The 16,219-nt window shown below is 35.8% G+C and overlaps 1 protein-coding gene and 1 long non-coding RNA gene across 6 annotated transcripts; one reads left to right on the top strand and one right to left on the bottom strand.

The window, feature by feature from the left end:
• Positions 1–699: 699 nt before the first annotated feature.
• Positions 700–8,335, bottom strand: LOC124396174 (tubby-related protein 1-like). 3 transcript variants are annotated; one of them, XM_046865342.1, is made up of 13 exons: positions 8,174–8,335; positions 6,193–6,319; positions 5,960–6,076; positions 5,619–5,753; positions 4,345–4,455; positions 4,004–4,153; positions 3,824–3,909; positions 3,246–3,413; positions 2,783–2,895; positions 2,587–2,695; positions 2,375–2,473; positions 1,933–2,104; positions 700–1,680 (listed from the first exon to the last, which is right to left on the bottom strand). In XM_046865342.1, the coding sequence occupies exons 1-13, from the start codon at positions 8,186–8,188 to the stop codon at positions 1,547–1,549; spliced, it is 1,536 nt and encodes a 511-aa protein (XP_046721298.1). In that variant the 5' UTR covers positions 8,189–8,335; the 3' UTR covers positions 700–1,546. The 3 variants fall into 3 exon arrangements, with proteins under 3 accessions (XP_046721298.1, XP_046721214.1, XP_046721353.1); XM_046865258.1 differs by having other exon boundaries at positions 2,783–2,898; positions 8,174–8,334; XM_046865397.1 differs by having other exon boundaries at positions 2,783–2,898; positions 6,193–6,316; positions 8,174–8,334.
• A 3,777-nt stretch (positions 8,336–12,112) lies between these two features.
• On the top strand, positions 12,113–14,133 carry LOC124389100. Of its 3 annotated transcripts, XR_006926512.1 has the most exons (5): positions 12,127–12,265; positions 12,524–12,745; positions 13,153–13,345; positions 13,459–13,779; positions 13,884–14,133. It is a non-coding gene; the product is annotated as an uncharacterized LOC124389100 (long non-coding RNA). The 3 variants fall into 3 exon arrangements; XR_006926513.1 differs by having other exon boundaries at positions 12,113–12,231; positions 13,153–13,779; XR_006926510.1 differs by having other exon boundaries at positions 13,153–13,779.
• The last annotated feature ends 2,086 nt before the right edge of the window (positions 14,134–16,219 follow it).

The following is a 16,219-nucleotide window of genomic DNA, read 5'->3' as shown; positions in this document are numbered from 1 at the left end:
ATTGTTTTAATCATGTTACCAAAAAAAAAGTTTAAAAAGCGCAATCATGACATTTTGGTAAAACCTAACGCAAACAATCACAAGAAGTAGATTGAACAATCCCTTAAGTAACAAAACGAAACAGAGTTGTTGGTTGAAGAGCATGGATTTTTGAAGCCAACATTAAGAGCAGCGAAATAGTTTGGGTAGAAGGACTTCAGTTAAGTCCTGAATGAAAGCACAAGCTCTGTGAGCAGTTCCCAAACCCTTAGAAGGACAAACTTGTCCAGGAATTCACTGAGAATTTTGTCAACATTCCAGTGTACTGAGTAAGCACTGAAAAAGTTCCTCACGATTTGCCACTTTGTCTCAAGAGTTCAACTCAGTGATGTAATGCTCTGGATGAGAGCCTAAAAGGAATAGATTTGTCATTTTTTTCTCTTTTATTGCTTTCACCACAGTTCTCCCCTCACCCTCGAAGAACCCTGCAGCTCCGTCTGTTGGCTGATCAGGAAACCTGCACAGCAAAAACGTTTATATCATTTAAATAAAACAATAAAAAACGATCACACTCCTTGGCAAAATGTTCTTAAATTGCTTCAGAACATCCCCCATCCTCCAGTACCTTTCTTCCTTATGTACTGTTTCTGAAAAGACATTTAGAGTTGAAAAGGAATCCAGTGCTGAAAGGATAAACTGAAGTCACAGGAGTGATTCAAGTCAAGTGGGTTTTTATTGTAATTACTCTGTATAGCTTGTAAACATTGAATCAAAGTGTTATTTCTCCAGTACCAACGTGCAACACAGAACACTGATAATACATTAACAATGCTGTATGTATCTAAAGTTAAAGGAATTTTAATCCCAAAGGAAAAGGAATTTTAATCCCATGTGCTTGTTCCAAAAACCAAAACTGGACTATGAATATAATTCCACTTAGAAAACAAGAATTTTGCCAGTATCATTGCTTTGGCTCATCCACTTTTATGAAAATTTTTCGATCCTACAATGTTCTTTCAACCCTCTTGCCTAAACATAATTCATAATTATAAAACACATACATTTGTAATGCTTCACAAAAAGAAAAAAAAAGGAAAACAAACATAGATAATGCATATTATATCAAAACTGACAATATTTTAAGATAAAGATTAAAAGCAATTGTATAACTTTCATGACTTGAAAAGGCAAACAAAACAACCCACCATTAATGATTAATATTCAAAGTTATACTTTAGAAATGTATATCAAACTCTAGAATGACGTTTTTCTGACGTATTCAAAGACTGATTTCTTCTCTTTTCATACCTTCCAACTCTCACAAATATCCAGTAAAAACATATTTAATGACATCACTCGGATCTGTCTCCATATATCATTCAAATTTACTGACAAAAACCCTGCACTTGCATTTCTGTGAAAATCTCTTGAAAAGACCCGGAAAACGCAAGGCAATTTTTATTATGTTAGAATAGTTGCAGACCACTGCCAGTTTGATGGTTTCCAGTCTTTTCACAGACGTATAGAAGAAGAGTGGTAAAGAGTACACTTCTGTTGGTTGAAACTGTCACTCACAGGCAATTTTGCCATCAAAGCTAGACAGGGCGATAGCAAAAGCCTGCACTGCACACAGAGGATAGTTATAGTCCAGGGTGAAGGCATCATCTGCAACTCTCCCAAACTGCATCACTATGTAGTCCACTGCAATCACATGACACAAACTTATTATTACACTTATCCATATTATATTCATTGCCAGCATACAACTAACTCATGATATATGACTGAAGGGCAGCATAGAAATTTTCATTATATTATGGAATTCTATAATCTCATAAAACTCTTAATGATGCACAAAATAACTGCAGATTTCATATAATTTTTGATACAATAATAAATAAGCTCTTATGGCTTTGCAGCTACAAATTTAAAGAAGCTATAGGTTTTACATACAGTCTTTGCTGTGAACAATCTGAAAGTTTTTGACAGAGGCTTGAGTGACTCTGCCGTTAAAGTTGAGCACGTGGGACGACGTCTCCTCATTCCACACAGGCGTCTTGTTGCGAAGCTCTATCAGATTCTCCATGTTCCTGTTTTGGTGTCGAATGAGAAGGCCATCATTTTCCTGTGAATCGTGAGATAACGTAACATGTTGGGTCGACATGAATGTAGTATGAATATATGTTTATTTAGGGGAAATACATATATTAATTGATTAAATCAGTGTTCTATGTAAATTGCTGCATTACACCATTGTATTCAATGTCGGTTCCAATAATTTGCTGTTCAGCTTTTAAGTGATCTTGTATTACAGACAACAGGGGGCACTAGAAAACAAAGTAACAGGAAAAGTAGGATACATTTTATTTTATTTTTCTTTATTTTATTTGCTCACACTGCGTGGTCGTATGGGTACTCGCACTCCATCCTTGTCCATGCCAGGAATAATGACAGTCATCCTCCTTGGACCCTTCATTCCCAGTACATTGGTCTCCTGGAGAATGACCAGTATAAAGATCCTTACATATTATGCTCTCACTCAAAATTAACTTTTGATTAAATTTGATTAGATATCTAATAGTCACAGTAATAAGTAGGTGACCTTACATAAATGATGGCTGCTAGTTCCTGCCTTGCATTTGACATATCAGGAAGTGCTCGGTCAGGATGAAGAGCATTATCAAACACTGTGAATTTAGTGCCCATCAGATTGGACCTGAAATGACACATTCAACTGAAGTCATTAGCAAATGTTCCAAACTGGAGGAACCGAGTCAAATCCTGCATATACATAATATCTTACCTTAATTTCCCAATGAAGTTTTCACCCCCCCTAGACAGATCAGTGGGGTCGATCGAGATCAAGTAGTTGGATGTTGTGCTCTTTTTACGTTTTCTCCCCGCCAGCAAAAAGACCTGCTTTTAATAAAATCAGATGTTTAACTTTCATATTGTTTGAGAAGCTCAGATCTAAACAGTAATGATAGTGTTTTAAACTTATACATCAAGAATGCAAGACATTGAAGCCATAAGGTTCTGATATTAAGATCAAGAAAGATGAAACTTTCATGTTTTTCATACTTTGAAACAATATTAAACAGATTCTCTCAGATATCTATTGCTATATAAATACAATTTATGACTGTACTACATTTTGGCCAAAACATTTCAAATGCCTTGTAAAGTTTTATAGAGTGTCATATTTCTAATTCCAGGTGTAAAGGTGTAAAGAAGTGTTGATTATATGTCCAGTTGTGTAAGCAGACCTTCTTTTCATTGTCTAGATGAAGGTAGTAAGTGGGATATAGGCCCCGGTCCATTCCTCTTTTGTCCCGGGTCACTTTACATTTCACTGTAACACCTTGCTGTGCAGGCTGAAGCACAAACTCCTCAAGGTCATCAAACTCAATGACTGGTGAAGGGACTCGTTCCTCCTGTAAAATATCCAGAAAGAGATAAAGTTCATATTGCTCATATATTTACATGCAAGGTTGATGAGATTCAGATCATAGTTGTACCATGCGCTGCACATGCCCTTGCAAATGGCCTCATTTTCATTTTCATTTTCATTCAGAAGGAATGGGATTTTTCTCATCGTTTCACTATGTGGCATACCAGGAAGAAAAGATTGGCTGATCATTTAACAAGACTGGATGCCTTTTGATTTTGGTTTAAGACACAGTGCTGTGTATCAAGTAGAACAAAATTTGCATTCGAACAAAAAATTCGAACATATGCTTAAAGATGTGTTATGAATGAAAATGAATTAATGACTTCATTTTAGGAATATTAGAATTTTCACTCAAGCAGCTGATTACTTGCCAGATATCTGACTCTACTTTACCTTTTTACTCTTTTTTCCTTTGCCCTTTTTCTTCTTCTGCTTCACCTCAGACTCAGAGTCATCACTCTTTTCTGCTTTTGTCGCACCTGAGAAAAGAAATAATGCATCCAACCTATATAAATATAGGCTTCACAAGAGACCACAAATTTCTGGCCATAACGTAATTTATTAATTACTCACTTTTGGACTTTTTAGACTTTTTGTCCTTGTCCTTGTCCTTGTCGTCATCCTTTTCTACACCAGCTAGGAACATAGAACCTGGGTTTGATGTGCTCTTTCTCTTGCTTTTGCTTTCTGGCTCACTCTCCTCTTCACTGTCTGATTTGGCAGCTGATAGCAGCAAAATATTTACAGGGTAAAATAGACATAGGCACTCTATGTTAAGTAAACACATACAAATAATCTTAAATTAAACAAATCTGAAAGTATAATAATATATAAAAAATCCCCTTGACATTGATTGTAATGTGTATTTGCATGTCCTTTACTAAACAACTATAATCAATATCAAGATTGATTACCTTTCTTTTTAATCTTAGTGGTAGATTTGTCTCCGTTTATCTGGAACATAGATGCCGGCTCCTTTTTTTTCGTCTTAGACTTTTCCTTATAGTCTTTGTCTTCTTTTTCCTCTAGATGTTCACATCAGGCAATAAGAAACCTTGTTTCTGTACAGACCATTTCAACACATTTCTGGAGACTTTCCCAACTAAAACTACGCAGCTTGGACATCTGTGGTGTTTTTATAAGTGACACTGGGTGGTTCTTTGTTTAATATCACAACAATGTGATCACACAACTTTCTTTAAATTACAATTAGTTTATAAGCTACACATGTACTTTAAAATGAACAGAGCCACAGCAATGGTCCTTCTCCTCTCTTTAATGCTCAGCCTTTTGGCAAAAGGATCTACAGCATCAGGGCAGGTACTGACAGACCCTGGAACAGTTTGCCTCTGGCAGTCAGATTTTTCACTCTTCAACTCTGGCATGAGCACCTTATTGCACAATAATATCTTTTGGAATATCTCTATTTGTCTTTTAAGACAGGGTTACAGAGGTTATATTTACTTCACTAAATGAGTACTTTATATGAACACCTCTACACTTACACATTTATAGAAACTGCACACATGAATTCATAAAATCCTATAACAACTCAGTGCAATTGGGGTGAGTAGAAATGCATCTTAGAATGCACATTAACCTCAAAGTCTATTTCCACAGGATCCACTTCTGTCAACCAATAAGAAAAAGCTGAGGCTGCAGTAGGCACAGGCTGAGAAAAACTCTAAAAAGACTGGAAAAAATTAGTCTGGTCTGATAAATCTTCGTTTCTCCTGAGGTACACATTTGTTTGGGTCAGAATTTTTTACCAACAGCTTGAATCCTTAGACCCTGCCTGCCTTGTATAAACAGTCCAGTCAGGTCTAGATAGTGTAATGGTGTGGGGAAAGTGTGTCACTTTGGTCCTGTTATTACCAGTTATTCATTGCTTAACTGCAACAGCCTATTTGAGTTTTATAAGTTTTCTCAGCCTGATAATTTTATTGTATAATTTTTTTATAGTGGGTACTATGTGTAGTGAACCATACTACCTGCATGCTCTGTAATACATATTCCTTGTATTGTATTGTATTGTCTTTGTTACTTTCAAACAACGTCACACCATTTGTACATACACCTCCTTAAGTGTTTGCGGCCATCAATATAAACATGCTCGTACTGCCCTAAAATGGTCACATTAACACACTATACAATGAACAATGTGTGTAATAATGAGCATAAACCTCACCTTTAGATTTAGATTTCTTGTCCTTGCTTTTTTCTTTTCCATCAGGACCATCCTTCAAAGACTTTGATTTTGTTTTCTTCTGGGGTTTTGCCTTTTTTTCCTCACCATTGCTATCCTCTTCACCATCAGAGGAACCTGAAGTATAGTAAACATAAACATACCTTACAAATATATATATTGTTTTCAATTCCCATGAAAACGCACTATAAAATACTGTACAAAGTGTACAAATAAATTATTGCTTTATTTTTAAAGTCACACATGCAGATAATGAAATATGCAAGATCTTATTTGTAGGAAAATGTCATTAATAGTAGTCATTTGTATTAAAATGATCTTACTTTTCTTTTTCTTTTTTGAATCATTTTTAGCTTTCTTTTTTGGCTCCGCCTTTTCCTTCTGTGGGGATTCCTTTTCTTTTTCCTTTTCAGTCTTCTTTATCTTTACTTTTTCACCATCTGCTTGGATGTGTTGGTGTCTATGTTAGTGTCTCATGCTTTAAAACCACAGGTATGCAGTTTGATATTGGATGAATGTTATACATGATAATGTTTAAATGTCTACTGTATCTCACTTTTTTGTGTGGCAGGACTGCTCTCTGTTGACAGATCTCCATTTTTTTTATTCTTGCTTTTTTTAGATTTAGTTTCTGTCCCATTAGTCTCTATAGGTGTAGACTCTGCTTTCTTCTTTTTAGGCTTCTGATGCAAACATGCTAATGGGCAGAAACAAATAAATCAGTCACTGCCATAACTATATTTAAAAATTAAAGGAAGAAAAGGACAGACAGATGAATGTGAGGAAAATAAGGATGCATGGAAGGAAGGAAGGAAGGAAGGAAGGAAGGAAGTAGGGGATGGAAGAAGATTTATATAAATCTATTACATTTATAATTTATAAATAAAGTTGAGAACTTACCATTTAAAAATGAAGTAAATGCAGCAAAGAAACACAAAAAAGCACTAGTAACAAATTATGTTGTAATAGTTTTGAATATATTTGGTGAGATGTGACGTTTGCATGATTTGTAAGGGTTTTTATGACGTCAATCCCTCAATTTCCACTTTATAACTCACTGATATAAACTTAACTAGCTTACCTTAGTCAATAATGGGAAATTATGTATTTTATGAAGAACATCAATTGAAAATGCCTAGGCGATGTTGTGTTTATACTGCTTTGATATACCAATGGTTCTAAGTACATCATACAGTAAATTAATACGAATAATCACACTGTACTTTTAATATGCAGAATATTTAATATATGTGTATATGTAATGCCTGAATTTTTTATGCTGCTCACTTTACTTATAACTTCTCATCAAACAAGTCCCAGCCTCAAGCATATTACTGTGTTGAGTTTTCCCTTATTATTTAATTCAGTTTCTTTTCAGTCTGCAGATCTGGTTTTGTTTAATATAGCAACTGTCTTTCTGCATGGTAAATGATAAAACCCGAAATCCAAAGCATAAATTAAATCCAGTTCAGTTCAATGAATACATGTGTGCTATTTTTTTTTTGCTCATCTACAAATAAACTTATGAGTGTTTTACTTTCTGAATCATTGATTAAAACGTTTCCTAGGCTAAGGTCAGTTGTAAGATACTATAGACAAAAGCACCTTTCCAAAGAAGAAAATATCAGTGGAAGTAAATGGTTACTGATGTCTATATGTTGTGAACCTTATTCTTATAAAATCAGGGAGTATGGGATTTTCCCAAACAACAAAATAATACCGAATTGTTCACATAAGTGAGACAATAGTTTTACATCCCTGCAGTCTTTTACAAAACAAATCCTGTTGAGGAATATATCATATCTGAACCATCAAAATGTACATTTTAAGCTTCAAGAAATGACCTCATGTGGATCAGTTTACACAAACCTATAGTCAGTCAGTCAGTCATGCAGTCAGTTTGCCTGTCTGTCACTCTCCTTCCCTCTCTGAGATCAACTTAATACACCATTTGAGCAGCACTATAAATAACCTTAACCTCAGACAATCCCTTGCACTATAGGAGAACCTAACATGATAACAGGAGAATCTGTCAAGCTGACACAAAACAACACATCTAATGTGTTTATATTCTTCTTACATATTATTTATATCAGTATATAGATTCTAGTGAATGAACTGCAACCTTATTGTTTTTGTTGCATGATCACACATCCATATTATGTTTTCTTGTCTGTTACATAAGCTATTTGAAATAAAGGCTATGTACAATTGTCCCAGGTTCACAGCCTTATTTCAGCACATTTCAAAACTATTAGTTTGTTTTATACTGATTAAAGTTACCAACTAATTATTTCACGATCTGGTTTATGTAACATTTATATCATATTTTATCAAAACGTAAAATATTTTTTCAATTGAACAATTTAAACAGATTTATTCCAAAAGAAGCTACAAACACAAACTAAATCTGATATAACTACATTAACAATATTACAACTTTCTCATTCATTTAACTGAGTAGATTATTAATTCTGTATTAATTTCACCCCTTTGTCCCGATCCCTTATAAAAAAAAAAGCATAGAACAAACTCACCTTGTCTGAAGACATTTCTTAGTACAGACTTTATCTATATAAAAAATAACATGTACCAGCTCTGCATTGAATGTTTTTGTTACAGAATGTGGAAGCTAATTTAGAGATGGGAGAGTGTAGTGCTCTACTCAATGAATTACCATCAGCACAAATTTGCTAAGAGGATTTTCCTGCTGACCCATCTGCTGTGTTTCCTTATCACACACTTGACACTCCAAATAAGGAGAAAGGGAAGCTTGAAATTGTCTAATAATCTGAATGAGACCTCGACTGTATTTTTAATCAGCTATACAATGAGCATGAGGAACATATTGGACAATCTTCAGCAAGTGCATTAGAGATGGAATCCAACTGCCAAGCGTGTCTCAAAATTAGTCATCAACACAACACACCAATATAAGTTTTATATCTATTTTGAAACAGACAGCTCTTGTGTATTAATAAGAATGTATATTGCATTTATGTAACAAAGAAATGTAACAGTCTATACTTGACTGTTGCTGTCTTTTTCTATCATTGTGTCTAAAAATATGAAACACACACAATATGTTTATACAGTCACTGCTCTAGAGGAGATCTGCATGGAGGAATGGGCCAAACTACAGCAACAGTGTGTAAAAACCTTGTGGAGACTTACAGAAAACGTTTGATCTCTGTCATTGCCAACAAAGTGTATATAACAAAGTATTGAGATGAACTTTTGTTATTGACCAAATACTTATTTTCCACCATAATTTGCAAATAAATTCTTTAAAAATCAGACAATATGATTTTCTGGATTTTTCTTTCTCATTTTGTCTCTCATAGTTGAAGTGTACCTATGATAAAAATGACAGCGTACCTATGATGAAAATTATTATATTTTTAACTATATATTTATAGTTAAACTCCCTCACTCATGTTCCCTCAGACATGTATTCAGTGGCGGACTGGACTTTGTTTAGTCTCTGCTTCGCACCTTAAGTGCATTTTTTATATTATTTTTTATTAAACATACACAACAATGGCAATTTTATAAAAAAGAAACTGAGCGCAGTGTCACTGTGGCTACTCACTCCGTACCGGAAATAAGATTTGTTTTGAGCATGCATGAAAACGCTAAAGCGTTAGCCGCTACCCAGGAAGTGGCTAGAGGCTAATTGTATTCAATCAATTTAATTTGTGCCAATTGAACTGATTACTAAACTGAATCAATATAAAAAAATAATTGCATCAATTTGATTTATTTTTATTATTATGAAATGTATTAAAATTTTAAATTATATATTATTAAACCAAGCAGGCATTTTATTTCTAATTGTTTTACCATTTTTAAATGACTGCCACTGGAATTAAGTTAGGCTTTGTGTACTCACAAATTTAGTACAAATGGTAATTCCAAACACTTAATGTTTATTTTCTATTGCAGGAAATGCTTTCCAGTAGATTTGCGCTCAGTGAATATCATTCTTGGCAGAAATTCCTACATCTGATTGCATGTAAACAAACTGCTCATTAAGACATTGTGTGTGAGTCTAAGGCAGCAACATAGGATGTATTAAATAAAGCTGACTGAAGGCATAAGGTCACACAGTCTCATCAGGGTTTACATATTTATATGTAAAACTAAACGAAACAGCAAAATTGCAGTATGGATGTAAGCAGCAAAATACGAATGTGGCTAATAGTAAAGATCTGAGTGGACGCTCACATTTTGTTAGTCCACACTTCTTTCAGGATCTCCTTTTGTAGTGGCATAGTCACTGTGGAGGGAAAAGATCATAAAACTGCAATTATTCACATCAGGTGCATGGGAGTTAGCAAGAACAAAACTCAGTTGGTGTTGATAGCAGCCTATTTTGGCAGAACATTTACATGACATAAGTGTTATCTAACTCTAAGAAAGCTTTTACACATTATTTTGTGAACAAAATCCCTATAGGTTATCCAAATGGCACCAAATACAACCGACACACACACACACAAACACACACACACACACACACACACACACACACACACACACACACACACACACACACACACTTACACTTTTAGCTGAAAGTGATCAATTTCACATTTTGCCAAATGTGTGGTTTAATTTGTAAGCATTCACTCTACTATTCCAGAAACTCAATTTTGACTGGCCTGCCTATTCTGCTAAAGCATCCAGACCATTAATAGGATTTCCCTCAAAACCCAAAGACCTCACCTTCCTATCCAAAGCAGGATAGGCTCTTGCAAGATCCTAATACGCACTGCCCCCAAACATGCAGTCCATAATATAGTTTTTTCTGAATCTCCATTAGAAGTTCCATTAGCCACTAAATGACAATAGTATTGTCCTATTTATAAGGACTCCAGAAGAAGATGTTGGTGTTTTTTTTAATTTAATAAATTTAATGAACAAAGCATCATAACATAATATAAAGGACAGATGATTAAAAAAAAACTAGACATTCTCTGCAATTTCAGATCCTCTATCAAATTACAATGACATTCTTTTTTTTTTCATTTATTTTAAAGATAACGAAATCATTCTTTGTGAAATATGAAGACGTTTGGAAGCATTTTCAGAAGTTTCACAAGAATACTAATTGTGTTAATTGCATAAATATAAATGGGGAGGGTTGCGTTAGGAAGTGCATCCAGAGTAAAACCTGTGCCAAATCAAATATGTGGATCTTGAAAGAGAAATTCATACCGGATCAGTCGACGCCCGGGTTACCAACGACCACCACAGATATTGTTAGCCAACAGGGTACCTGAGGAAATTGGGCTACTGTTGGCCGAAGGAGGAGAAGGAGAGGAGAAAGACATCTATAGAGACGGCAGAAAAGGAGAAGTGTAGGAGAGTGGAGGTTAGAGTTGGTACTTTAAATGTTGGTACTATGACAGGTTAAGGGAGAGAGATAGCTTATATGATGGAGAGGAGAAAGGTAGATATGTTGTGTGTTCAGGAGACCAAGTGCAAAGGAGTAAGGCCAGGAACATTGCAGGTGGGTTTAAACTGTTCCATCATGGTGTGGATGGAAAGAGAAATGGTGTAGGTGTGATTCTGAAGGAAGAGTACAGTAAGAGTGTAGTGGAGGTGAAGAGAGTTTCTGATAGGGTGATGAACATGAAGCTGGAAGTTGAAGTATGAGTATGTGGTTGTAAGTTGTGAGTATAAATGTCATCAGTGCTTATACTCCACAAGTGGGCACTGTAACACTGATAACGGAGTTTATTTTTTTTTAGGGTCAAAATCACATCTAGGGAGAAGATTGATGGCACCGATTTTCATAAAGATTTGACTAGGGATATGAAATTTAAAAAAGTATTTTAATTATTTTAAAAATGAGCTTAGCCAAATTGTTTTGATAGTAACATTAATGCATTCACTGTCAATGGCTTTTAGGCCTCCTGCTTCATAGTTGTTGACCAAAGTTCCTTCTGTGATGTAGTGGGTTTTTCCTTTTCAAACATACTTATCTTAGTTTATAGCTTTTATTGCATTCTTAGGAAATGAAATTGACTCGGAAGGTTAGATAAGTCTGGAAATATATTAAATTTTTTTTTTGGGGGGGAAACATTTGGCCAATAATAGAAATATTTATTTGAGAGCACAAATTCAAATATGATTTACACTTACCTACCTTATTCCAGATGTTAAGATTATTAAGTGAAATATTATTGTGCACACCTTGGTATTTATCCGTATCTTTTATATGAGAATTGTAAAAAAGTTGATTTTTTGGAAATTATGAATTATATAATTCGCTTCGGTAATAATTCGCTTTTTCTTTTTCTTTTTTAAGATTACGTTCTAACTTGGTTATTGTTTTTCATAAAAATGGTTATCAGCCAAAAAGAGAAGTAGTTCCCATTGTTAGCGTAAGGTGCCACTATTCTCCTATTTTACACATGCAAGACGTACGTAAAGGAAACGCGATTTGTTCTGCGCATGTGCAAAACTAAAATAAAATAAAAGTTTTTACGACTGTCTAGCTATATTGGATTTTTTTGCGTTTTATCTCCAACTTCAAGAATTTCTCTTGAAAGGAAAAATTCCTGATAATTCTGCACATCGTCGGAAGGTGAGATGCGCGTCTACAAATGTAATCATCAAAGGTAACTTATGAGTATAAGTATATTTTACAATGATAAAAGAGAACTGGTTGCCTGGTACAACCTGGATCTTGTGCTTGATTCACAATTTGTTTACAATATGTGTTTACAATAATCGAGCTACTTTAACTGTCCTTGTTCAGCAACCCTATCTGGGTGTTAATATACAAGTGACTATAATATAGTTCAATCTGTCAGGAAATTTTACTTTGAATTGCAACATTTTCTAACTTTCTCCTTTTTATTTATGTATTAAATTAGATGACAGACTCTTCTACGTCGGCCCCAGTAGGCAGTACATGCGGCTAGTTGTCCTGTCAGAGGAAGAGAAGAGATCTGTTCTTTTCGGAGTTTCATATTAACAATGGGACTGGAAATCACAGTGGCACAGTGGAAATCACAGTGTCCCACAATGAGACTGGAACTCACTGAGTTATTGCTGGTTACTATTGGCCTACAATTATCCAGGATGTGAAAGAATGGGTAATGTACTACTTTTTAGGTCAGATCTTGTCACCACTGCCAGTTGAATGACCCCATCAAGACTGTTGTGCCCATCTTCCAGTAGGTAGCGAACTGATGAGACTAACAAGCCCCAAACTTACCAGCAATAATACATTGTGTCGATGGCTTTTAGGCCTCCTTCTTCATAGTTTTGGACCAAACTTCCTTCTCTAATGTAGTGCAAGTAAAAACCTATTGAGGTAACACTGATATCAGGATCCTTTTTTTAGTTATTAATTATTAAATTAGTAGTAAGTCGCATTTTTTTGAAGATTTAGTTTTAAACCGGATGCCCTAGAGAAATGCCCTACAGTTTGAAGGATTTTTGGAATTTGTTATTGAACATTTGGCCAGCATTTGGCTGATGCTAATTCTGTGCCATGCAGGTAAAAGAAGCTTGGGAAGTGCTTGGGTTGGATTTGATTGGACCACTGCAAGAAACAGCAACAAGTATGTCCTTATGATGACCATGCAATCTAAGACAGCAGCTGAGGTGCGGCAATAATGACCACAAAGTTGTACCTGTTCGACATGGGTAGGAAAATCATGGGAGACCAAGGGAAGGAGGTTGTTTCCAAGGTGAAGTTTTGGAAGGGTTTAATGATGTTTTTTCCCTCTACTCTAGTCTCAACATATATCTCTTGTTGTCTTATGATTATTCATCAACTTTATAAATACACTGATAATTACAGGATGAAAGAAACAATCAGAATATCAAGCGTACTCTCAGGAAGTTTGTGAATGACCACCTTAACGACTGGGATCTCCAACTTCCTGCTGTGGAAGCAGGTTTTGTCTTAACACATTTATTATATATCTAGCAAGTTGTCAATGGTAAAACTGAATTGGTGAATTTATTTAATATTTAATGTCAAGTGTGGAGTTTTTCCCTTTAACACAAATTTAATAGTTGATGGGAAGCTTCCTATGAAATCAATATTCCACTAGACACAGTTCCTACTTCCTCCTCTTCCATCGACACCCACATCTGCCAGAGGTCTACAGATTAAAAAGTAATAGTTTTTAATAAACTCTGTTTATTTTAAAATATTGATATATTGGATATTTGTTTGTAATTCCTGTTGTTACTAATTATCATGTATTTGTGTATCATCAGATGGACCAAACGAGAGGATGTTTCTTCAGGACCACTGTTAATCAACTTTCAAATGGCAGATCGAGCATCCAATAGATGAATGAGTAAGTGAGTGAAGGACTGAGGGAGGGACAGATGACTGAGGTAAGAAGTGAAAGAACGAAGAATGGAGGTAATGAATTAATTAATGAATAATTAAATTAAATGAATAAATAAATTAAATGAATAAATAAATATCTTGTTTGTTTCTTAAATGAAGTCGTTTGTTAAAGTATGCTGAAATAAAAAAAGTAAAGTCGAACATATCTTTAGAAAATTAAATATTAAATGTAAAAAACAAACACACACACCCACAGTACCCCAAATGAGGGTACAATTGTATTGAATTTTTTCATTTATTACATTTGATTTAATCAGTTTAATTTGTGCCAATTTAATTAAATATTAATTCATTTATAATCGCCCCTTTCAACCTCCAACTTCACGTTAATCACCCTATCAGAAACTCTCTTCACCTCCACTAAACTCTTACTGTACTCTTCCTTCAGAATCACCTCTACACCATTTCTTTTTTCATCCACAACATGATGGAACCCACCTCCAATGTTCCTGGCCTTACTCCCTTTCCACTTGGTCTCCCACAACATATCTACCTTTCTCCTCTCCATCATATCAGCTACCTCTCTCCCTTTACCAGTCATAGTGCCAACATTTAAAGTACCAACTCTAACCTCCATTCTCCTCCACTTCTCCTTTCCTGCTGTCTCTGTAGACGTCTTCCTCCTCTCCTTCTCCTTTGTCCAACAGTAGCCCAATTTCCTCCTGTACCCTGTTGGCTAACGATACCTGTGGCGGTCGTTGGTATCCCGGACCTCGACCGATCCGGTATGAAATTCTCTTTTGTGATCCGCATATTTGATTTGGCACGTTTTATGCTGGATGCACTTCCTAACGCAACCCTCCCCATTTATCCGGGTTTGGGACCGGCACTAAGAGTGCACTGGCTTGTGCAACCCTAACGGCTGGATTCAATATTCAATTGATATAAACACACTTTTTTGGTCAAATATATCAAGAGAATCAATAGTAAAGAGCTATTCCGGTACAGATTGGGTCGTGTCAACATTATAAATACCCGAAACTGCCGTAAATTGTTTTGACATACTTTATACAGGAAGTAAATGCATTTGCACACATGCACTTTACAAATCGTGTTTCCGGTACTGATTGAGTAGCCGCAATGCTTCTTGGCCTATAGCCACACTCTACTTGGCCTTTAGCCTGGTGGGCAATGAATTCTGTAAAGTCTAAAGGGACATAGTCATATCCTTAATGATACATTACAGCCACTGAGGGGGGGGAAGGACCAGTGAAGTTGTCTGTCTTTGTACTTAAACTTTTTAGCAATGCAATACAATATATTCTCATCTTCTGTGTCAATTAGGGGTTTTAAAAACCTTTTTACCCCAAACATGTCAAGATTCATCATACGGTAAAACTGTAAACGAACGTCTAAGCAGAAGTTAGTCTATAGTAGATTTGATCATAGCTCACGACATAAAATCATGGATGTAGAAACACACAAAGGAATACATGTTAATAGCTGGCTGTTGGTATCCAGGGCAGAGAGCAAACACTAACGACAGGAAGAGCGTGATGTTTGCTTGAACTATGAGTGCTGAAGTAGCATGACTGTAAGGACATGAACTCATGACACTGTACAAATCACAGTCAGAGAGACATAAGCACACAAACCCCTATCTCAGGAAACACAAACAATGAGGACAACCCAGGGAGGTGTAGGGCAAAGAGACACACACATACACACGCTCACACGCCTGAGGGAGGCAAGGATGCCCCAGTGTGTCTCTGGCTCAAACATTCGTTGTGTCTTCCAACAAAACACAAACAATGACAGGAGGTTTACGTTCTCACTGTAAATAAACCCGGTGAGTCAAGGCCAAGCCTACTGAGACCAGGGAAGTCCACAGGATAAAAGAAAATATCGTCAGTGTGTGCTCCCTCTTACACAATGTCCCAGCTTCCTCACAGGAAAATAGTTGGAACAGCTACAACAGACCCAAAACTTAAACACTGTCAAGAATATGCAAGGACTCCAGGGAACTATATTTGTGTGTGTGTGTGTGTGTGTGTGTGTTGAAGGCCACGCCTGTGTAACATATGCTAGCATGCCATTATTCTTTCTGAGGCAGCTGGGCTGCTAGGAAAAGTGAAAGAGCCAGTGTGCAGTTGTTTACTGTCACATGCACACCACTTGACCCGATTTGCCCTCACAGCTGAACCAAAATGACATGGTCCCAGTGCAGAATTAGGGTCAGCTTTTACATTATCGGTAT

This window comes from Silurus meridionalis, chromosome 1 (genome assembly GCF_014805685.1).
Source record: "Silurus meridionalis isolate SWU-2019-XX chromosome 1, ASM1480568v1, whole genome shotgun sequence".
Classification (NCBI taxonomy): Eukaryota; Metazoa; Chordata; class Actinopteri; order Siluriformes; family Siluridae; genus Silurus; species Silurus meridionalis.
Note: the sequence above shows the minus strand (reverse complement) of the source record. Positions and strands in the feature narration are given on the sequence as shown.

Coding starts and splice junctions, on each gene's coding strand:
- LOC124396174 (XM_046865258.1), bottom strand. Junction 6,077..6,192: donor CAGTCCTGCCACACAAAAAA/GTGAGATACAGT, acceptor ACATCCAAGCAG/ATGGTGAAAAAGTAAAGATA. Junction 2,474..2,586: donor AACTAGCAGCCATCATTTAT/GTAAGGTCACCT, acceptor GTCATTCTCCAG/GAGACCAATGTACTGGGAAT.